This window comes from Sylvia atricapilla, chromosome 15, assembly GCF_009819655.1.
Source record: "Sylvia atricapilla isolate bSylAtr1 chromosome 15, bSylAtr1.pri, whole genome shotgun sequence".
NCBI classification, from domain to species: Eukaryota; Metazoa; Chordata; class Aves; order Passeriformes; family Sylviidae; genus Sylvia; species Sylvia atricapilla.
Window position 1 is genome coordinate 7634042 of NC_089154.1, and position 23255 is coordinate 7657296.

Here is a 23255-nt window from a genome sequence, read left to right on the forward strand (position 1 = left end):
AGGGTTTCCCTTCTGAATGAGGCATCCTCTTACCCTTACTGACAGCCCTGGGCTGGGCTTGCCTCTCCCTTGGCTCCATGACTAATTATGGCTAAGGAATCAGCACAAGTCCTCCCCGCACTTGTCTTGCAGGAGCCCAGTGACCAGCCTGTGTTCTCCCACCACTGCTCCCTGCCAGCAACTAGAGGTACTCTCAGCTCAGTTTGTTTTGAAGTAGAACAAGCTTTTTAGTTTTTATCTTTTAATTTTTTATAACATTTTGTATAAATATATTCTGGTACAAACCCTGTTACTTGAGTAACAAAATCCCTCACCCCAGTACACACAGGAATCAGACTGTACAAAATTATTGCTGTTCCACAGAGGAACTCTGCTGTGGGGCTCCCTGTGCCGTGGCCTCAGCTGGTGTTGGAGGCTGGCTTGCAGGGAACACATGCTCATGGGGATGCCATGAACCAGAGTCCCCACAGGACACCAGCCCTGGGCAGCAGGAGACGCTGGGTGAGCTGCAGGCGTAGGCCTGTCTTTGAGGGAAAGGAATTCCCTTCTTTGCACCCAGAGACAACTGTTCCTGGGCTGCTGTGCCAGCTGCTCAGGGGCTCAGGCCTGGCAGAGGTACAGGCTGCTGGGGACCGCAAGGGCGAAACCCTTGCTCTGAGCCCAGCTGAGATCTAACCTTCATTGTGGGGGCTGTAGCCTCACAGCCCCAATGCCACGGACAGGTCCAAGTCCCAGGGTGGCTGAGCACAGCTGAGGGCTCAGCTCCAGTGTCAGGACTGGGGGCCTGGTCCTGGTCACAGCTCAAGGAGCTGTGTCTCCAGGCCCCTGGCACAGAAGAGAACACATGGGACAAAGCTTCCTCTCCTTGGTGAATGTCCCTGTGGGACCCATGACAGCTTGAGTGGCTGTCCCTGGGAAAACACAACGTGTTTTCCTCTTCTCCAAGCACTGTGTCCCCTGAGATATCTTTGTTTTTCTGACCCAAATGCCTTCACACCTGAGTCTGACTGTGAGTGTTTGCAAAGGTGGGAGCCCAGAGGGTCCCCTCAGGAAACCACAGGTGAGGGCACGGTGACACCCTGTGCCTGCTGACCCCACCTGGCCCTGGCAGAAGGACACAGGCAGAGGGCTCAGGCGGGGAGCAGGGACACAGTGCCCCCCGGGCACGTCCCGTGGCCGCTCAGGCGCCGTCGCCCCTCAGGCCCTGGCAGTAGTAGGGGCGGAAGATGCGCTCGTGGGCGCAGACCCGCATGGCCCCGTGCGTGTGCAGCAGCAGCCGCGGGAAGCGCGAGGTGAAGTACTGCACGAAGCCCTCGGGGACAGAGCCCAGCGCCACCCGCACGTCGGCCGGCAGCTCGTGGTAGTGGTGCTTCTGCAGGAGAGAAGGTGAGGTGAGACAGGATGGGGACAGGGGAGGTGGCAGGGCCACGGGGCAGCTGGGTGGCCGCACCTTGTTCCTCATGGCCCGCAGCAGGTCACGCACTGACCCTCCCTTGTAGGTGCGGAACTTCCTCAGATCTGGGGACAGCAGGAGAGACACGGAGTGAGGTGGGACACAGCCAGGGTGAGGGACTGCCACAGCACCTGTAGTGCAAGCCCCAGCCCTGCTCCTCTGTGGCCTCCCAAGGAAGGGCTGCCACCTTTACCTGCCCTGCTTTTTGGCTCCTAGGAACAAGCAGGTGCCTGCTGGCCAGTAAAAGCACCAGCCCTTGGAGCCCCAACCCCTACCTGCTTCACTGGACCCAGTGATGAGCCTGGCCCCTCCATGCTCACCCATCTGCAGTGGGAGAGTGATGTGCATCCTCCAGTTGGTCCTCACCACCGCCCGTCCCCCGGATTCCAGGGCTGAGACGATGGGCCCCTCGGCTGGCTCCTTCTCCACACGGTCACTGACATCCTGTGTGCCCAAGAGGTGGGTATGGCACTGCCCTTGCTCTGCACAAGGTGGGACAGAGACCCAGGGACCCCTCACCCCTCCTATGAGCAGCTCACTATGAGCACGTTGACCTCAGTGCAGCAGTTTCCAGCACATTTTTCAGTGCACACCTGCGTTCACTGCCGGTGGGATAGCACAGGCTCACCTGGAAGAACTGCAGCTGCTTCTCCTGGCTCCAGAAAAAGGGATGCACAAGGACCACAGATGCCGAGGGCCTGCGCTGGGGCTCGGAGCTGATCATTGCCACAATCAGCTCCCTGGCTACGAGTTTGTCTGGGGGTGAAACAAAACAGCAGAGAACTCGCCCCTGCTCCAGGGCTGGGAGCTGCCCCTCAGCCCAGAGCCTCCATGCGGTGCTGTGCCACTGGGGAAGGGTCTCACCGTGAGCCTCCTCCTGCAGGCAGCTCAGCTGGTAGGAGCCCGCCAGGATGTTGGCCTGGCGCCGCAGGCTGTCCCCAAAGGGGTGCTGTCCCCCTGACACCACGTAGTAGAAGACACACCCGGCTGAGAAGATGTCCACAGCGCTGGTCTGCAAAACACGGGGGCATGTGGGTGGGGCAAAGGGTGGGGAACCTTTACTTCCCACTTTTCTGCCGTTTTATGGGGACAGTTGGTCATTGGCTGTAGAGCTGCTGGAAAATGCATCGCATGGGGCTCCTGCTCTGCTACCTGTGGTCAGGGAGCCCCATCACCCCATGTCCCTAACAGAGAAGGGGTTTCCAGAGGCACAGCCAGAATCCAGGATCCCATAGCCCAAAGGACACACAGTGGCTGGAGCTGCTGTCCCACCATTAGGCAAGATTCCCAGCAGTGCCCTGCCCAGGATCAGTACAGCGGCTGCTTCCAGCAAGAATGAGATTCCCAGTTCTGAACAGAGAAGTGTGACCTTGGCAGCAACCCACAGCCCCTCCAACCACCCCACCCCGCATTTCTGAGGACTGGAGCCTAATGAGACACCTGTGCTGAACACAACTGGGCACTGTTCCCCAAGGGCAGGAGCATGGGGACAGTCCTGGAGAGGAGCACAGTGCCTGCGTCTGGACTGGCTCTGGCTCGTGTGAAGCCCAGCAGTGTCACCTGAGGCCACTGCCAACATGGGGGACACTGCCACAATGGGCCCAAGGAGCACTCGGGGCAGGAGAGGCCACGGCTCACTGACAGGGTTCTCCTTGGGGGCCTCCTGCAGCACCTCGGGCGCGATCCAGCCCTCAGTGCCGGGGATCCCGGAGCGGAGGCTGAAGCTCTGGCGCCCTCCCTGAAGCTTCTTGCAGAGGCCGAAGTCAGAGATGACGGCGCGGATCTGCCCGTGGCGATTCGGGACAGAGATGAGGATGTTACAGGGCTTCAGGTCACGGTGCACTGCAAGTGAGAGTGTGTGGTGTCACCTGGCAGGGCTGGAGCAAACGGGGCTCTGCCACGGCCCCACGTGCTGCTGACCCCCACAGCTACTGCCCAAACCCCACAGCACAGCTGAGGAGGGGCTGCTGAGGGGGCTGCTGGCCCTTACCGATGCTGAGGGAGTGGAGGTGAGCCAGCCCGGACATGGTCTGGCGCAGCACGGACACCGGGTCCAGCCCACGGCGGTCAAAGCTGGGGCTCTCCACGTACTGCAACCACACAGAGGGAGAGGAGCTAAGCCTGATTTACCGGGCAAAGGCAAGCTGGCTGGAGAGACGCCACACCCCAGCGTGTGGTGGGTGTTGAAGAACAGCCCCTACAGAGGCTGTGTGTGCCCACGGCTGGTGTTCCCAGGGCTCCCAGCAGGCTGCAGCAGCAGCCCCGTGCCCGGGCTCACCTCCTGCAGCGTGGCGGAGCACAGCTCGATGGCGATGTAGTGGAACTGCCGGTCCCTCTCCGTGCAGAAGTAGCGCACGACGTGGGGGTGCTCGTCTGACTCCCGGAGCAGCTGCACCTCCCGGTCCAGCAGGTGCACACACTCAGGCAGGAGTCGCTTCACGGCCACACTGCGGCCCTCGAACTGCCCCCTGCGCAGAGTGTTCCTCCTGTGGGCACGGCCCAGCCACGCTCCCGCAGTGCTGGAGCTCACCCACCGCAGCAGAGACCACTCTGCTGTGACCCCTAAAGCCCGGCCACATCACCGACAGGAAGAGATCCTCCCCAGAGTAAGCTGGGAACTGGAGGGTCTAAATTTTGTAGCAAAATGACATCCCTCACTTTTTACTGTGTTCAGTGCTGGAAAAAAGGTTCAGCCAGAGCCTAGGGACTGTGCGAGGGGCCAGAGCAGGTGCAGGCAGGCAGGGAGGGAGTGCAAGGGGGACCTGCCCTGCGTACCCAGTGCCTGGTTATTGAGGGCCATGAGCCCAGCTCCAGGATGGGTGGGATGAGCACCAGAAGAAGGTGAAGGTGGTGAGCTGTTCTCAAAAGTCCCTGAACCAGTGGCCACCACGGTGTCACCCACCTGAAGACAAAGGTTCCTCCAGCTCCATGGCCCAGCACGTCTTTGGGGTTGAAAGAAACTTTCCCAACTACAACCAGGTCTGGTTTGGCATCTGCAAGGGAGAGAAGACAGCTGTCTGCCAGCCACCAAGCATTAGTTCTGTACGGAGGACATCTGCTTCTCTATTCGGCTGGCCATTTCTTGGGCCTTACTCTTATGTAGCCCATGCTTATCCAGCAGCAGATCTGGCACCTCCTCTCATCCCAGGTGGGCTGCAGCCCTCTCATCCCTGTGCCTGCTCTGGGTGCTGGCATCTCTGAACAGAAGCCCCCACAGCTTGCCCATTCCCCCTGCCCTCACCTTCAGCAGCCAGGGGGACAGCGGGCTCTGGGCTGACTGTCCCGTTAGCTGGCTCCTTCAGGCAGGCTGAGGGGCTGGAGCTCTGTGAGAGCTCTGATGCACTTCCCTGGCTCAGCCCCAGCTCCTTGGGCTCCTCAGGGACGCCCTCCCTGGAGACTCGGCCTGGGCGCAGCATCTCCTGCTGCTGCTGCAGGAGCTGTATCTGCTGCTCCAGCTGCTGCTGCTGTGCCACATGTTGCCGCTGCAGTTTCTGGAACACAAACCACGGGAATGCCTGGAGCCACGCTGGGGCATCGGCTCCACTGTCCGTCTCCCTGCACAGCCACCACTCACCGTGAGCAGCAGGATCAGGATTGCCCCTCCCAGCAGGGCCGTGCCGATGCCAGCCATCACCAGCTCCCAGAGGCCAGACTCGGGATACACCTCCACCTGCTCCCCCGGCGTGAGGTCTGGCGGGAGCTGCCCCTCACTGCGGACAGCTGGCTCCTCCGGGCTGCTCGGGGCCAGGAACTGCAACACACACCCGGGGCTGGGTGACACAAGAGGCACAGACTGCAGGGCACTTGGGTTTGGGACTTCCTCGCTGTCCTATCCCATCCCAAACAGCACAGACTCTTCAGTGACCCAGCACCCCTCAGCACTCACATCGTCGAACACGGTCCTGGTGGGAGGAGCCCTGGGGATGATGGTTTCCGTGGTTTTCCTCAGGTTCTCTGGGAAGGCTCGCAGCATCGTGGTGTGGACTACGGGAGGCAGCTCATGGTGCCCTGTGGCAGGAGGGGAACAGAGACAATCCTCAGTTCACCTCTTGGTTTCAGCACCCATCCCTTGCCAGCAGCCCTGGCTCTCCTGGAGCACAGGGGTTGCTTCTCATGGGACCCCCAGCATGGGTAACTGTGACCTTGCTCCAAAGGGTCCCTGCCCACCCCAGCACAGGGTACCCGGCAGTCACCCCTGGGGAGGGGACAAGGATGGGCTGAAAGCCCTCGGTGACTCAGCCTTAATCCCATTCATCCCACTGGGCAGAGCAGGTTGGGCTATTGCCCCTAAAGCACAGGAGCAGCTCAGGCTGCTCCCTGCCGGGCACTGGCTAGGAGCCAGGACACGGGTAAGTCTGTGCCTACCACAGATCCACACCTATGAGGAGCCACTGGTTGTGAAGTGAGGTGATGCTGCCCTGTGGGTACTTGACGTTGGTGCTGGGTGTGATCTCACACTCCCCGGACTCTCTCATGGTCACGTCGTCCGTGGTGGGGCCGTCGATCCTGGCCAGGGTGATGCCCTGGGGCTGGGGACGTGGCAGCTTGTAGGGCACTGTGGGCTGGAGGTGCCTGTGGCAGCTCAGCCTCAGTGAGGACATTCAGTGGGGACACTCACCACCAGTGCCACGCTGCCATGCACCAGGGACGTCACGGCGTAGAAACTGGCCGCGTGTTTTCCCACGTAGAGCGCCGGCCTGGGGGGCAAGGACAGGCATCACCTTCCATCCCTCACGGAGCGGGGTGGCCAGGCACAGAGGACACGAATGCCACCGCCTGCCACCGCTCAGGAACCACATACAGCAGCTGTGTCTTGGTGGCAGCAAAGTCTTTGACAGACTGGTAGCTCCACTTGAGGACGTGGATGTCCTGGGACTGGAAGGTGAGGTAGCGCAGGGTCTCCATGGCCAGGTTGAGGTGGGGGAGGCGGCGCAGGCTGTCCTGGTGCCACAGGTAGATGCCGACCACAGGTGAGCCATAGTTCTGCGCCCACAGCACCTCCCCGCTCTCCTTGTCCAGGGTGACCACCAGCCCGTCCCCACTTGAGGCCAAGTGTGCCATTTCTAGAGAGAGCAAGAGGAATGAGGGATGCAGCAGTTGGGCTGTGTCTCCTCCAGTCATCCTCAGTTCTGCCACCGGCCATGGGCTGCTGCCTGTTCTCCCCAGAAATGGGCACAGCTGCGACCCGCTGGCCCTGGCACTGTCACCCCAGGTCCCTGCACAACCAGAGTCCCGTGGGCACTGGGGAGCTGGGTGCCACAACTGCCACGGCTCCCGTGGCTGCTGCAGTGGCACTCACTGTAGTGGTAGGACTCCTCGCAGAGCGGGGCTGAGTACTCAGAGAAGGTGGCATTCCAGCGCAGCTCCCGTGACTTGGTGTCATACATGGTGATGACATACTCTGGGGACAGGAGCAGGGCACAAGGTCATCTCCAGCGCCCCATTCCTGGCACCAGGAGGTCGATGGGGGCACACGACTGGCTTACGGGTCCGTCCGATGTAGAGCAAGGGGCTGGATGGGCACAGACCATCCCAGGCCTCTGTTGAGAGGGTGGTCTGCTTCTCCCCCGACTTGGGGTCCACAATGAACCACGTGTCCTGCTTCTTCCCTGGAAGAAGAAGGAAAATGCTTTCTTTGTTTGCTCCCACAGCCCTGCTTGTCCCCAGGAGCTCCCACTGAGCTCCTGCCTGAGCCCCCCAGAGCCGCGGGACCCCCGGTACCGGTGTAGAGCACTCCATCTGAGCTGCGGCACGGCGAGGACTGCACCAGCTCTGGGATGGTGAATGGCAGCTTCTGCAACAGAGCAGAGCAGGGGCAGGGCCACAGTCACCTCTCCAGCCCAGGGCACCCCAGGGGGTTCACAGGATGCCCACAGCCCCACAGCCCTACTGACCATCAAGCCTTCTTTGTTCTTTCCTCCTAGGATATACAGGCTGCCATCATTGGGGTCTGGAAGGAATGCTGGCCTGGGAAGGAGGAGAGAAGGATAAAACATCAGCTACCCCCTGCCCTGGGCACCTCCAAGGACACAGAGTGGCTACACTGCAGAATCCCCTTTAGCAGTTTGCTCCAGGGTGAGTCACTGCAGGACATGACCTTTTCTGGACACCTGCAGCACTGGATTTGGCAGGAGAAAATTCCACTCTGGTCAGTTCTGGGACTCCCCACAGCCACCTAGTGCCCACCTACCAGCCTGGTGGATGCCCTGCCTGTCTCAAGGAGCTCTTGCTGTCCTGCCTGTCCTTGAACTTTGAGGGGGATTTCCCTCTATTTCTCTCCATGCTGGTGTGTGTAGTCAAGCTGAGAGCTCCTCGGCTCTGCAGCAGAGGCCAGCTCCTCCTCATCACCATGTGCCAAGCGCCAGCACCAGGGTCAGGGTAAGGTGATGCCATGATATGGCATTACGCCCAAGATATGGGCATTTCATTCCTCTGTGGTTCCCCTTTCCTGCTGTTGCTCCATCAGTTTTCAGAGAGCCTCCTGCACTGCCCAGCTGCCTGTGGGGATGACACTCACTCTGCCACATACACCGGCACCTGCAGAATGGGATCTGAAACAGAGAGTGAGAGGCCACATCAGCAGCGCTCCTGTGAGTGGTACAGCACACCACCGCTGTTACCCAGTGTGACATTGTCACCCAGCCCAGCCACGCAGCCTGTTTGCCTTTCAGAGCCAAAAGAGACACCAATGGCAGATGCTCATCCACCCTCAGCTGTGCCTGGGGCCGGGGCTGAGGCTGGGGCTGGCAGTGCACCCCAGGGCTGGAGGCACTGGCAGCCCAGAGCACATCCAGCAAGAGCCAGCCCAGGCGAGCATTCCCAAACCCCAAATATGCTCCAGGAGCCAGGCTGTAAGCAAATTCCCCCCAGTCACTACTCACCATCCTTCAGGGTCCACTTGATGTCCCCTGTGCTCTTGCTGACAGCGTGGAGGTTCCCATCCAGTGTGGAGATGAAGAGCAGTGTTTCTGGGACAGTCACAGCACTGCCTTTGAGGCTCTAGGACAGACACACCATCCTCAAGAGCTCAGCCAGACTTGGGAAAAATCCCCCAGGCCGGGTCCTCTGCACAGCTCAGCTCCTGGGGGCAGCTGCACCCTCAGTGACTGGCACCACTCGCACCTACAGCCCCTGGCTCTGCAGCACTGCTCACATCCCACCAGAGCCATCCTGGGGCTGGAGCAGCCTTCCTTCTCCCTCCTCTCCCTGGAACAAGTTTTCCCACAGGTGGGATGAACTGCAGTGTGGCCGTTCCCAGTCACAGCCCTGGATGCCTTTCTAAAGGTGACAAGGGCAGCCCAACCATAGGCTCCTTCCAGAAACAAACGAGTCTGGTGACTTTTCATGCCAGAGAAGTGATGATTGCTTGCCCATGCCTTCAGAGGTGCAGGTTTCAGCTATCTGACACTGAGGAAGTAATTGCAAATTCACCTGGGAAGAGGAATTGCTGCTTCCACGTATGGCATCTGCATAGCGAGTGCCAGCTCAGCCAGCGCCACATACACCAGCCTCACCCTCTCAGCAAACAGGGATGGGCAAACAGCACAGGACCCACACGGCTCTGGCAGGCCCTGATTTGGCGGCAGCACCTGAGCCCCTGGCTGGCTACATACTAGCACGAGGAGCCCAAGGACACCCCTGGAGCCCAGCCCCTCCATAGTCCCCTGGCTGCTCTGGGAGCCTGAGCTGGCAGAGCCTGTCCTGGGGGCCTGTCCAGGCTGTGGAGCAGGGACCAGCCAGCAGCCTGTGCCCAGCCAGTGCCTACATGTGAGTCTGAGACCATTTGCAGAACAGAACCTGACAGTACAAGACTAGCTGTGGCATGGCAGGGCCAGGAGATTCCTTCAGCTGCAACAAAGCAGCACACACAGCTTCCCTCACAACGCACCTCACACCCACCTCTACATATCCAGCTCAGTTCTTTTATTTGCACTTCTTTTTGTTTAGTTTTCAGGTGAGGTCAGAGTGAGTTTCCCTGTTCTGGCTTTGCCCAGCGAACACAGTGGGGCAGGCAGGGAAGAAGACTGCTCCCCACCATGGCTCCTCCTGCCCCTATGGCCATGCAGGTGGGATTGCTGCTGGCTGGGGACATGCCAGGCTGGCAGACACGGGGCTCTTGCAGTATGGCCACCTGCCCGGGGGAAACTGAGACTGCCGAGCCCCCCTAGCTGTCAGGGCTCTCCACTTCCCCTATGATGCTCTGGGGTTTTTCCACCCCTTCTGTAAGTGTTTTGGTGCCAGGGCACTCAGGCAAAGGCCAGGCTGCCTGGCCTGCTCCCCATAAGCCGACACAGGCAGAACTGGGAGCACTGGATGCCTAGGAGCTGCCGCCCTTCCCCTGGCCCCAGCCCCAGTTGCCCCAGCAGTCGTTCTGGCCAGCCCCAGCCCAGAAGTGTGGTTGTTGCCATGGGCTGTTCCCAGGAGCTGTGCTTTCCCGAGGTTCCCACCACAGCACTCCAGACTCTGCGGTGATGCCGCTGGGGCCAAGCTCAGCCGTGGGCTCGGGGCACACTCTCTCCCCCCAGGATGGATAGAGAGGGACGGCCAAGCACAGACAGAAACTCGGCGCCAGCATCCCCTGCTTCCTGCTCTGAAGCAGCTCTATCCGTGTAATCCAAAGCCACCTTGGCACACTGCCTATCCTCTTGAACCGCCACCAGCTGCAGGAGCTGGATCCGGCTCCGAAGGCACCTCGCCGACAGGGAGCACCTCCCTGCAGCAGCTCCGCGGGCAGGACCAGGCAGGAGGGGGCCGAGGACACCCCGGGAAGGGGACTCCGCTCCCGGTCCCAGCCAGGCCCAGGGGCGACGATGGAGAACAACCTCCGCTCTGCGTGCCGCAGGGCCCCTCGCCCGGGTGACATCCCGGGCGTTCCCATCGCACAGCGGCCAACGCCACTCAACTACGGCCGCGGGACGCCCCGGTAGCATCCCGGCCCCGCGGGCACCACGGCCCCCTCACCCACAGCATGGACACCTTGTGGGTGCCCCCCGCACCACCCGCTCGGCCGAGGGGCGGCTGGAGCCCCGCTCACCGGTGTCACCTGCCCCGAGCGCGGGGTGCCCCTGCCCGGGGCTGCCACACCCCGGGCACCGAGCACCGTGCGCCGGAGCCCTCCCGCACGACACGCGGGGCACAGCGAGCACGGGCTCACACCGGGAACCGCGGGGGCACCGCACTGTTTCTCCCCGACCTTTCCCCCGCGCTGTCGCCCCGCACTGTCCCCTCCCGGGCGCCGTCCCACCCTCGCGCAGCCCCCGCTCCCCGCGGCGGCCCGTACCTGTGCCGGGGGCGGCGGCAGCAGCAGCAGGAGCAGCGGCAGGAGCGGCGGCAGCAGCCCCCGGAGCCCCCGCGGGCGCGGCGCGGCGGGGCCGCCCATGTCCCGGCCAGGCCAGGCCGGGCCGGGCCGCGCTGCCGCCGTGAGTCAGCGGGGCCGGGGCGGGTCCCGGACGCGGCTCCCGCCCCCCCGCGCTCCGCACACGCACCCCGACCCCGCGGGCCCATCGGCCTCCCCGCCCCGGTGCCCTCCGGTTCCCGACCGCCTCGCACCGCCGGAGGAGCCGCCCCCGCCGTCAGCGCACAGCCCCGCGGGCCCCCGCTGCGGGCACCGGGCCGAGGAAAGTTCCTGTGGCCGGTAACGCGGGGCGAACCCTCCCGGCCGGAGCGCTGGGGGACCCGGCTCCTGCCGCCCCCCGCTGCAGCTCCCCCTCAGCCCCGTGTGCCCGAGGGACAGCGGGGAGCGGGGGTGCGCTGGGAGCCCCGCCTGGGCTGGGCGCTGGACCCGACAGGACACACCTGGACACAGACCCAACAGGAACCTGCCCGCTGGCACACGCTGGGACAATGACAGAGTAACCCGGGGGCCATTGAACTGTCTCAGAGATGGGGTTTTGGGTGGGGGGAGAGGAGGTGTCCGAGGGCGGGGACGAAGCCGAGCAGCGCCTGTTCAGCGCGACGAACCTGAGGCTGCTGAAAGCCCAGCTCTGGGGCTGCTCCCGAGCACCCGCTTCGGGGGCTGTTCAATGGGAGTGGGACAGCGACACCGCACCAAGGCTGGGCAAAAAAAGTGTAAAAGCAGATTAAAGCTTGGCTTTGGGCAGAGAGGTAGGGACCAACCTGTAACTCACAGCCCGTGCGAGTGCAGTGGCACAAGGCAGCAGAAGCCAAATCGCCACCGTGGGAGATGGGCACCCACAGCTTTGATGTGTCACCAGATGTGGGGTCCTCTGAATTTCAGCCTGGGTCCATCTTCCTGCAAAGAAACTCACTACAAACCCGTTGCTCACAGCTGTTCATGTAGGAGGAAGCAGCTCAGTACATACAGAATATTGAAACACTCGAACACAGAACTACTTAATTATCAAACTTTAATTAATAAGACTAATCTTACAGAATAAAACACCAGGATAACCAGTCAAGGTTACACTTAAAAAAATCCAGCAGTGCAAATCTAAGACTAAATATTTGTCATCTCCCTCCCCCCAAAATAGGCAATAGATTATTTAAAAATACCATAATACATGGTACTCACATATTCCATTTAAAATAAATCTGCAGTGGACACAAATATCTAAATTTTGGTGGGTTTTTTTTAATATAAAACCAAAGAATTAATTGCTTTGAGTATGGATAAGACAGAGTGAACTTCCATGAGCTACCAAGGCAAATCCTTGGCTAGAAGGTAAAATGGCCACGTTTCATACAATACTTGCTACGGCTCTCCTGGTCCCCCGCTCCCCTCCGGTGACAAGGACATTCACTAACAAAACAAGATGCCTCATTTTAACAGCTGGGGAGAGGCTGCTGGACAGAACTGAGGGTGCAAACAGGTCCACTGGAAAAACCAAGTTACAAAGGAAGAAAAGTAAACGAAGGGAAGTCTGGAAACAAGCCCTGCGAGGATGGGAGCAGAGTGCTGTGCCTGGGCCAGAGGCAGTGGCGGGGTCGGGAGCGTGGCTGTGGGGCAGGAGTGCAGAGCAGACCCCACTGCAGCATCTGGGCAGCACAACAGCAGGGAATTGTTCCTCTTTGGCCCTCAGAGCACGGAGCAGTGGGCACCAGCCAGCAGGTGCAAGCTGGACAGGGTGTGTGTGGCACCAGCAGCGTGGTGGTGGCGACAGTTTCTAATCTCCTTTGAATCCAGATCACTCTTCCATCACCAGAACATCCTGACTGTAGTTACACATTCCTTATCCATGTCATTAATGGAAATTAATAATTTATTTTAAACTTGGTATGAAACCATGTGAGTAACAAGCAAGACAGTCTCTGTTCAAACCCCAACCAGGCTGAGCACCCACACTTCTGCATTCCCAACAAAGTAGTGATCCTGGGACTGCTTACACTTGGCATGCACAGAGGAAAGAATACTGGACTTAAGACAAGTAGAGAAAGAGAAACCTGCAGTGCTGGGCATGGAGAGGGGAAAGGGATGGCACACAGGTGAGCTGTGATACTCAGGGTCATGGAATAAGGTTGGGAGCTGGGGGACTGACAGGAGGAATCCCAAGCTGGCAGCAAGGAGGGAACACTGCCTGGGCTCTGGGAGCAGTCAATAGCAAACACCAGCTGTGTCCTGCAGGGACCTGCATTTGCCTCAGGAGTACTTTAATCTGAAATTAGCAAACCCAGAAAGCACTCAGAGCAACCTCATACGGAGTGGCACCCCAGGATGCTCCCAGGGAATTACACCCACACAGGAGCCAGTCACCACCGAGAGCACCCAGGTAAAGTGTGATTTAACTGAAATGCACATCTGTGCAGCTGTTACTGGCAGCTTCCCACAGAATGTATGTCAGATTTCAGAGCCATCTTTATCACCGAGTCCAAATAGATAGTGTTCTCACACTTTACTCACACACTGTGTCTCACTGAGGACCAAACTCCTCCCTGGGACCATTGGTTATGCTGAATCTGCCTTGGGATGGTCACAGCGACCAGAGAGCAAAATCCAAAGCCAAGAGAGAGGCAGGCAATGGCTGTGAGGCAACTGTGGCACTATCCCACTGAAAAGAGGGTGTTTCTTAATGTTAATAGCTGCCTTGGAAAAAACTGGTGTATGCCAGAGCATATAAAACTCCACATCATTCCCAAAAAGAAAGGATCTTAAAAGCAGTGCTGCTAATTTCAACTAGAATATTCATTTCAAAGAGGTCCCAAGAAGCCTGGGATATTGAGCCAACAAACACCAACTAAAGCATTTATAAGTCACTTTCCTGTATTTTAATTCAAATTTTGCACAGAGAACAAAAAAAAAGAGACAATTCAATTTTTCCAATCAAATCCAACCTGCAAGGAAGCACCTAAACAGGATCACATTTTCTTAGTGTATAGTATTTTCTCCATGTTTAAAGTTGCTTTGTATGTAACCAAGGGGTTTGTGCTGAGTCTCTTTTGAGCTGCTGGGCTGTACCCGGCCCAGGACAGAGCAGCTGTGCCCCTCTGGCACAGAGGGTGACACTGCCCTGTGCCCCAAGGGCTCCAGCAGTGCTCAGTGCCTGTCCCTACTCACCCCAGTTACTCACCCGGTCGCTGTGTCCTGCACAGAGCCCCAGGAGCTGGGGAGGAGCTGGAACTCGGGCATGTGCCTTCCCCAGGAGCAAGGGGGTAAAGGAACAGGAAAGGAAACATGAACAGATGCACAGACAGGCCTGAGCATGTTGAGGAACAAATGGGAGCTGATCATCAGAACCAGCCAGGTGGCAAATGCCAATGTGGCCCCAGGTGACAGAAAGAGCCCGTGTCACCCCTTTGCTTTATCCTGGAGCGCCCACACCTTTCACCAGGTAACAAATTGTTAATTTAAGCCTTAACACCAGGACTGACAACTAGGAAATCACAAGTGTGATGGCTGCATTTCATCCATGACATTGTCACCAGTGAAGTCAGGCCAGCTCCTCTCTGCCCTCCAAGGGACTGCCAAGGGAGGTGACACAGCTCTTCTGGCCCCAGCCACGCCTGTCAGGGCACACTGCTGCTGGCTTGTACACAGAAAGGAAATACCTCAAGCTACAAGAGTAACAAGCACATCACTAGTTTCTATGTAGGATATGAAACACCTTTAAAACTCATATTGCATGGTTGTTCTAACAGAAAATACAAACTAAAAGCTCTAGAGGCTACAGGGAAATATGTGACCTCAACACCTACCAGAAAGCCAGTGTGTTTTCCAGTCTCTCAAGTAAAATAAAAATAAAATAAATACTCATTTGGGAATTTGTACTGCTGTGCTTCAACTGGGCTCTTCCCTCAAGAAGAAGGAAGAGTGGACATGGAGCATATTCAGATTAGCTGTTCCTAAAAGGCTGTTTCTGCATGGGTTTGAGCTACTGGCATGGAGCAGCACTGAGCCCCAGCAGAGCAGGGATGTGTGAGCTGCTCCAGTCTGGCTGCACAATGCCACCTGCTATGGGCTTTGCAGCTGTCCAGGGCTGAGGGCTCTGTTCAGAACACCTGAGAGAAATGGCACAAGGATGGCTGGGATGACACACAGAGCATCACAGCCCAAGGCGCAGCACGTTCCTTCTGACAGAATGGAGTGTGAGGGCTTCTTGTGAACTGGAACAGGAGGAAAGCTGGAAGGTGATTTACATTTCAAAACATCGCTTACTGGATGGTTAACCTCAAGTATGATTCACTGAATTCAAAATCACTACAGATTTTCAAATCCAGCTCACAAAAGACTGCTGCTGTTATCAAGAATCCAAAACACCATACAAGCTTCTCTCTTCCTTAGTGGCCCCTCCCCAAAGAAGGTAAGAAGGTCTCTGTGGTTCCCTCCCTTCGGGAGATCTGTGTCACCCTGCTCCCACCAGGCAGCATTACGGTGTTTCCATCCATGTCACTGTGTCCCCCTGCTCCCACAATGCAGCACAACAGTGTTTCCAGTCCAACAGCTCAGTGTCAACGCAGCAGCTGCAAAATGATCCTGGACTGCAACATGCACAAGGAGGAAAATACTCCCAAAATGTAGCAGCCCAGGGCAGGAGGTGAAGCACTGACCGGGCACAAGAGGGAACAGCTGGCAGCACCAGGTCACCTGCCATGACAAAACATCCCTGCAGGATTCACCTGCTCCAAACACAGACCAACCTGGAGCTGCCAGAGTTGGGAAAAGGCCAGGAAAAATCCCAAGCAAGCAGGGCATCTTTGGGTTAAAACAAAGAATTAGTTCTGCTACCAAGGAGTGGAAGCTGCCCTGGAGGGCCAGCGGGATATGGCTTCACCCAACAGTGACGCTGCACACTGCTACAGTTTATTCTTAAAAATCTGCTCCTCAAAGTCCCAGTCACAAACAAGTAACTAAATTAAGTCTTATGTTGATAACTGAGAGATTATGAAAATATTTGGTTTTGTTCAAACCACGTAAAAAATCATCAATAATACATTACAATATTTTCTTTTTAAAACTAAACTGGAAGATCAACTCTCAGCAGATTTAAGTGTATTACACACGATATTTTGTGAATCAAGATTTATTGATTTCCATTGTATTTGCTTTAAATATGGTTGAAGCTGACTGCAGAAAAGGGATGGTGAAATCTTTAAGTTAAAAGTAAACTAATGGTGAAAGAACATCACCTCTGGCTTCCATCCATGCCTCGTTTAGCATGTTTTAATAATAAGTTCCAGGACTGTCACATCCAGGGATGTTGGAGGCCTCTCCCAGCAGTGTCCTTAGATTTGTGTCATTTTCCTGTGCCAGAGGTGAGCGTGCTTTCAAAAATACTGCCACTTCCCCAGCACCGTGTCTTTGATTGCATCGACATACTGAGTTGGGACCCAATAGACCCAGTAGTAAGATGCTTCTGTTGGGCCCAGCTGAAATGCCTGCAATTAAAAATGACAACATTTACACACGGGAACAAAGAGCTGGTCCCAGTGGACAGGCACAGCTCATCCACTGCCAAACCAGACCAGCCTGTCCCACCTGCTGGTCCCTGCAGTGCTCAGGGCATGCCACAACTCTTTGGTGGGCAATTAAAGGAGTATTGCAGAGCACTGAGAAAACCATGAGCTCTTCCCTTTTACAACATCACAACAGTAACCAGAACTGCTGGCCAGTTTCAAGATCATGAGGAAATCATTCTGGTAGACAACCTGAGACATAACTCCGAGTCTCTAAAGAAATGACAGAGCTGAGAAGTCAAACAGGAACTAAACAAGACAATGACCGTGTTTTACAGAATTTTATATTTAGACATAATGTCCTATTCTCAACTTTTCTCTTATGCCCAGGAGAGGGGCACCATGACATGCCAGTGCCTCTGCCCTTGCCGTGGGATAAATTTATTGCAACATGTGCTGAAGAGGACCTCTTCTCACATGGGTGATCAAAAATCAAGTATTTGGACAGAGACTAGAGCAACACCCTCCTGCAGGCCATGACTTTGAAGAAAAACATTTTTCTTTCCTCCCCCTAAAGAAGGAAACAGACTTCTTATAGAAAAGAAACTTACTTCAGCATCAAGTTAGTTACAGTACTTTGAAAAGCAGGATCTTTAAAAACTCCGTGGATTAAAATAAACAGCCAAAATTTCAGTCTGTAAGCACAGTTCTTTGATGAAATATAACTTTGCTAGATCCCATACGAACTGTTCAGAAAATTACAGGTGTGAAAAAATATTACAGCATCAAATCAATTTTTTTCTTAACCTCCGTCAAGGCCTGTTGTTCATATAAATACCACAGAATCTATCAATTAAACCAGGTATCAAAAAATCTCACTATCATTAAGAAATCATGAGCTATGTTGTATGTCTACTGGTTTAACACTGTCACAGTCAGAAGACACAAAATAATGCTTAAGCAGTTCATGTTTGTGTGAAACCAGTCTGGATTTCCAGACAGTAGCAGATATTCAACATGGACCCAAAATACTGACAGTGTGAGAGGAGCCCATGTCCAAGGCTGGAACCACCATCCACCTCCAGCCTGCTCTGACCTGCAGCCTCAGCAGTGTGCACTGCATGAAGGAATTGGATGGATATGATTAAAGTAGAGCTGTTACTCACCATCATGTGATAATCCTCATGGCCTTCAATAGGTTCACTCACCACATTTTTAATGGACCCCATGGGTAACTTTTCTGTTCTCTCTACATTAAAATTGATCAAAGTATTATTTCTGACATGCGGGGAAGCAGCATTTCATATTCATTTCATACACCACCTCCATTAATGCCAAAATCTCCTCAGGTCAACAGTCTGCCCTCCAGGTGAGCTGTGGATACCTGCCACCCAGGACACGGTGGCTGCAGCACCACACCCCACCCCACACACATGCCCACATGTGGCACCCCAGTGTGAAGGAATCCAAAACTGGATCACACAGCTCCCCTGCATCACATGAAGTATTTCAGTGTTCATGATTTGGATCTAGACTGAGTGATGGGAAATCCCAGGCTTCACTTAATGTCTTCCGATAAGGAACTCCCCTTGGAGCAGCAGGGATGCTCATCCTATGGAAGCCAGTCCAGGTGTGAGAATATTCAGGACTGACTACCAAGGATTACACTGAACTCTCAACAGCAAACCTGAAAGCTGGCAAAGATACACTGACTTAACTGTGAAAGCTTAGGCCAGGCTTTACCCTGCTGCAGTGTGCAGAGAAGCACACAGAAGGGAATAGAAAAGAGAAAATAAGGAATGAAACAAATAACAGAAACTGAAGCCCCAAAAAGACTACAATTACATGGCAGAGTAACACCAGCCAGCCAAAGGCAATGACAAGAGCAACAAAGTACGTGGCCCAGGGCAGAGCTCTCCTGTCAGCTCTGTCCTCACTCCTTTCTGAATTCTTAATTCCAAGGTCCTGGCTTTCACTTAAAGCATCCAGCACCAGCCAAAAGTTATCTTCCTGGATACAAGACAGACAACACCCAAAACACTTCACAAAGGAGAAACTGAACTCTATGAGTTCTTGAGATAGATCTATTTAATTTGTGATCCAAAAAACCTCAAACCTACCTACAGAAAGCACATAGGGAGATAAACTCAGTGATATAAGGAAAAATATTCTCTGCCTCACTGAGCTCACTCTGAACTACCTGTTCAGACCTGTGACTTCATTCATGAGGTAAACCCCCACTTTGTCCTTGTTTAACATCTCTCAAATCAACTTCTGCTCTGAGCATCCCAGCAACAGACAAATCCCATTATCCATGCCTCTGTGCAACTGACACAGAGCAACTGGGGAGCAGCTGCCTGTACCAAACTTCAGACTATAAAGCCCCTGTGAGGCCCAGGGAGGCTGCAGGGCTGGGGGTAAGAACCAGCTCCAACTCTCCAGGACCAGCAAGTGACAAGCTGTGTGAACATCTAGATTCTGTGTTTACTCCAGCCCTTACCTGCTGGCCTCTGCCATGGGTTTCTCAGAATTGAAAGATGTTTCTCCCAATAACAGCCAGCAATTACAACCATTCTCCAGAGGCAGCAAGCTGCTGCTAATTCAGGGAAGTAGGGACACAGGTTACAGGAAACACATGACTACAGGAATAATCAAATTCCCAGCTTAAGCAACACTGTGTAGAACACCTCAAACACTATACTTGAAAACTCATCTATGGGGTGATGGAAGAGATTAATCACCTAAATACTAGGCATGAATTTAGAATCTGGGATCAGTAACAGAAAAATCTCCCTGCCCAACCTATAGAGTTAAAAACACTCGTCAATGCCTTGCTCCATCACTTCACTCAGGAGAGAAATCACTGCGACTGGCACCAAGATTTGTTTTAAAGCCAGAAAAAATCCTCACAATCCAGTCTGTCCTACAAAGAAAAGGTCAAAACCTTTTGAGATTTCTGCTTACTTTGGAACTACTGCAGCAGCTGGAGGCATTATAACCACCCAGTTAGGCTGCTTTACTGGGACAGTGAACAAGCACTTTCATCCCTCTTGTTCATCACTAGTGTCCACCCCAGGAAAACTGAAGGAGCACATCTTCCTTGGCAGGTGGAGGGATCCCAGAGTCCTGTTTAGCCTCAGCCAGCCATTAAGCACCATGCAGCTACTCACTCCCCCTGCCCTGCTGGGACACGGAGGAGAACCAGGGAAAAAATGTTAAAAACCCATGGTTTGAGTTAAGAACAGTGTAACAACTGAAACAAAATAAAATATTCTACTACTACTAATGGTAATAATAATAGTAATTAAAAAAATATGATAAAAAGAAACTCCAGAGAAACCAGTGATGCCCAATACAGCTGCACCCCACTGCTGACCAATGTTCAGCCTGTCCCCCTCCAGTGACCAGTCCCTCCAACCCAACCGCCCACCCAGTTGATACTGGACATGATGCTCTGTGGTGGGAGATATTCCTTTGGCCAGCTCTGGTCAGCTGTCCTGCCCAGTGCCCTTCCATCTCCTTGCATGCCCCCTCATAGGCAGAGTCTGAGACACCAAACAGTCCTCGACTGAGGGAAACACTGCACAGGAACAACCAAAACATCCACTGTTATCAGCACTGCTCCCAGCCTGAACCCAAAACAACTCCTGGGAGGAAAACTAACTCTATCTCAGCCAAAACCAGGACACAGACATCCTCAGCAAGGCATGTTATCCCCACGTCATTCCCAGCTCCTTCTGGCACCACTCACGACTGCAAACCAACCCCTCTGCACAGCACCACAGTTGTGCATTACTGAGACAAGACACCCACATAATTTTGGCTAGAAGGACAGAGTGTGCCAGAGATGCCAACACTCTCTGTTTTTATCCCACTTCTGAGTTTTCCTTCCAAGTCTTGGCTAAGCCATTGGGCCGTTGTGTACTGCTGGCATCAAATCCACACTGCTTATGGATTGCTTTGAGATATGCCAGAAATATCCAATACTATCATTTACATTTGGAGCCAGGAACAGCACGCTGGACCACTACTCTGCTGACACCACTGAACTCCAGTTTTCCAGGAACTGATCTGGAGTATTGAGTATTATTCAATGACTTGGGAGAATGGCACGTGAGAAAAGGAAACAAAACTTTCTGAAGCACTGCAATACCAACATCATTCCCTAAACACGATTTAGTCAGAGGAGAAGCTTTTCTAGGTCACACAGTTCAGTCACAGCCCAACCACAAATTGCTCATTCCCAAGGCTGAGAGGTGCTTACCTTTTGTACCAATCCACAGCTGGTCTTGCTCGAGTTTGAAGGTCAGTCTGACTTTCCCCCCTGACTTGTTGTACATGCCCGACAGCGGCACTGTGGGCAGCCGCTCCTGCAACGAGACACAGCCAGTCACAGGCACAGCTGGGGCACAAAACCTGCATGCTCCCCACTTTTTAAACATAACGACCATCATTCCTTCCAGCTTTCTGCTAAGACAGCAAAGAACGACTGAACCAGTGGGGAAAGGTCTCAAACCACAGAGGAGTCTCTTTTCTGACTCCGAGCGTCTCATGGCCTTGTTCACGCACCTGCACACCTTTGACAGAAGGCATCACATCGTCAGGTTTTCCTTTATCCAACACTTTTCTGTGTTGCTACAACATAAAAACAGAAATTAAATTCACAGGAACATTACAAAGCTCTGCAGTGTACCTCCAGCTGCCCCTCAACCACATCCCAATGGCACTGAGAGGCAGCTGAGAGCTGTTCTCTGGCATTTATCACACGGGCATCAGTTATTTTCAAACTTAATTGTGCACTTTCTAAAATATTCTCAAGTATTTATCAAAATGAATGGAACTCCAACATAATGCCAAGGATAACAGCCTTCTCAAATATACACACACTTAAATACATGTCTATAAAATCAAAGTGCTGCATCCGGTGAATGGCAGAAACTCTCCATGTCTGGCAGTGCAATCCAGCACCAAACCAGAATGGATCAGAGCAGCAGTAGCTTTCAAATCCACACTCACAGCTTGTACGTAGCTGAGCACCTTTAAGAAATGATGCGACTCAGACTGAGTGTGAACACTGATAAATCACAGACAACCATCAGCTCGTTTCATCGATTTTAACCAAGTTTATTTTGAGGAAAGTAATGAGCTGGTAATACCTTGAGCTGGCAATCCTTCACCAGCCCCTCACACTGCAGGACCATCAAACTAGCCTCTCTGCACTGTGCTACAAAATGTGAGAGGAGAATTCAACACCCACAACCCCGTCAGGGCTGGGACAGCTGAGGGAACTGCTCTCTTGGTGTTCATTTTAAGTAGTTTTTGGAGATCAAATTCTTTTGTGCCAATAAAAATTAGTTAGGTTTTAGACAGAGTTAATCTGGGCTGTGTTTGCACTAACATCCATCAAATGCTTCCATTGCTTAATCAAAATGCTTGGCTGTGCCTGGCACCACAAGCAGTGGATTGCAAAGCCCCAGTCCCTGCTGGACTAAACAGTTCACTCTCCTGCCCAGAGTCATTCCAATGCTGAGCTGTCAGAAATGAACCCCCAGCCTGATCTGAGGAGGAACAGGACCCAGAAGTGCCTGCAGGAGAATCACATAAATCCCACACCAGCAAATATTGGGATATTAATTACCTTTTGTCTGCAAAGTGGCTCCTTTTTGTTTTCTTCAGCTTTGACCTCCTGTTGAGCAGCTTCTTTGGGTGTATTTACCGCTAACACATCGTTGATGGTAGAGCCCACAACCATTATTTTTGCTCCGTTTGTTACTTTGATTTCCCGCAACGTTTTGTCCTCCGGCAGAAGTCCCTTGAACATAACTTTCTGCATGGCCGGCGGGAGGCCTAGGGACAAGCACAGCGATTAGGAGCCGGCGGCGGCGGCGAAGGAGGCGCGGGGGAGGCGGCGGCGGTCCCGACAGACCTGTGAGGGAGTGGATCTTCTGCTTCAGCTCGGCTCCCGTGCTGTCCAGGCAGAACTTCACGTCGAACTTGTTCTTGTTCCAGATCACCTTCAGCTCCACCAGCTCCCTCCCGCTGTCCTCGTCGCCGCCGTTGCTGACGGACGCCTGCGGGGGCTCCCGGCGCTCCTCACCCTCCGGAGACCTCCCCGCTGCCGGCGAGCCGCCTCCTCCGCCGCAGCCCAGGGGCAGCTCCTGCGCCTCCGCCTCCATGCCCGGCTCCTCGGCACCTGTGGGGAGCGGACAGGAAGATCCCGGCCCACGGGACACCTCCCCGGCCCGGCCCCGCTCCAGCCCCGGAGCGCCGCCCGCGGAGTGTCCGGGGCCAGCTCTCCGCGCTGCCGCCTCCCGGCCCGGCCCGCCACCCCCTGCACCGGCACCGCGGCGTGTCCGGCACCGCGGGCTCCGGACACGGCAGGCTCCGGACACCGCGGGCTCCCGGCACCGCGGGCTCCGGACACCGCGGGCTCCGGACACCGCGGGCTCCGGACACCGCGGGCTCCGGACACCGCGGGCTCCGGACACCGCGGGCTCCCGGCACCGCGGCGTGTCTGGCACCGCGGGCTCCGGACACCGCGGGCTCCGGACGCCGCAGGCTCCGGACACCGCAGGCTCCCGGCACCGCGGGCTCCGAACACCGCGGGCTCCCGGCACCGCGGGCTCCCAGCACTGCTCGTACCATCAGCGGCGGCGGCGGCAGCAGCCATGATGATTGTGTACAATCCGCCGCGGGGCAAGCCGGGAAACGCCGCCGCCGCTGCTGCTGGGCCGCGCCGGCTCCCGTAGTCGCCCCGACCCTCCTCTCAGCGTGGGGGCGGTGGGGACCCCCCAGGTCACTCCCCTGCAGCACCGGCCGCGCCGCGCCGGGAGGCGGGATGGGCGCCGGAGCCTCCGCTCAGCTCTCCAGGAACCAGGACACCGCCGCGCCGTCCGGCCCGTGGCGGCGGCCGCCGTCCCCTCGCGCGACCGGAAGAAGCGGATGGCGGCGCCTT

The 23255-nt window shown here is 55.5% G+C and overlaps 2 protein-coding genes across 3 annotated transcripts; both read right to left on the reverse strand.

The window, feature by feature from the left end:
• Nucleotides 1-8: 8 nt before the first annotated feature.
• ERN2 (endoplasmic reticulum to nucleus signaling 2) lies at nt 9-9116 on the reverse strand. 2 transcript variants are annotated; one of them, XM_066329975.1, is made up of 22 exons: nt 8885-9116; nt 8335-8450; nt 7971-8004; nt 7348-7420; nt 7175-7247; nt 6940-7062; nt 6753-6854; nt 6255-6516; nt 6072-6150; nt 5832-5982; nt 5340-5461; nt 5028-5204; nt 4695-4944; nt 4356-4446; nt 3732-3921; nt 3444-3543; nt 3096-3295; nt 2318-2465; nt 2082-2209; nt 1774-1897; nt 1451-1518; nt 9-1372 (listed from the first exon to the last, which is right to left on the reverse strand). In XM_066329975.1, the coding sequence occupies exons 1-22, from the start codon at nt 9109-9111 to the stop codon at nt 1181-1183; spliced, it is 3030 nt and encodes a 1009-aa protein (XP_066186072.1). In that variant the 5' UTR covers nt 9112-9116; the 3' UTR covers nt 9-1180. The 2 variants fall into 2 exon arrangements, with proteins under 2 accessions (XP_066186072.1, XP_066186071.1); XM_066329974.1 differs by lacking the exon at nt 8885-9116 and having other exon boundaries at nt 3126-3295; nt 7348-8004; nt 8335-8805.
• A 6795-nt stretch (nt 9117-15911) lies between these two features.
• On the reverse strand, nt 15912-23220 carry UBFD1 (ubiquitin family domain containing 1). Its single transcript, XM_066329978.1, has 7 exons — nt 22943-23220; nt 22227-22493; nt 21939-22147; nt 20870-20935; nt 20565-20670; nt 17467-17549; nt 15912-16282 (listed from the first exon to the last, which is right to left on the reverse strand). The coding sequence occupies exons 1-7, from the start codon at nt 22968-22970 to the stop codon at nt 16172-16174; spliced, it is 870 nt and encodes a 289-aa protein (XP_066186075.1). The 5' UTR covers nt 22971-23220; the 3' UTR covers nt 15912-16171.
• Nucleotides 23221-23255: the final 35 nt, after the last annotated feature.

Coding starts and splice junctions, on each gene's coding strand:
- UBFD1 (XM_066329978.1), bottom strand. CDS start 22,970: ATGGCTGCTGCCGCCGCCGCCGCTGATG. Junction 20,671..20,869: donor CTTCTGTCAAAGGTGTGCAG/GTGCGTGAACAA, acceptor GTCTCGTTGCAG/GAGCGGCTGCCCACAGTGCC. Junction 16,283..17,466: donor ATGAGGATTATCACATGATG/GTGAGTAACAGC, acceptor TTTTAATTGCAG/GCATTTCAGCTGGGCCCAAC.
- ERN2 (XM_066329975.1), bottom strand. CDS start 9,111: ATGGAGGGGCTGGGCTCCAGGGGTGTCCTTGGGCTCCTCGTGCTAGTA. Junction 8,451..8,884: donor GCAGCAATTCCTCTTCCCAG/GTGAATTTGCAA, acceptor TCTGTCCTAGAG/CCTCAAAGGCAGTGCTGTGA. Junction 6,517..6,752: donor CGAGGAGTCCTACCACTACA/GTGAGTGCCACT, acceptor TGCTCTCTCTAG/AAATGGCACACTTGGCCTCA.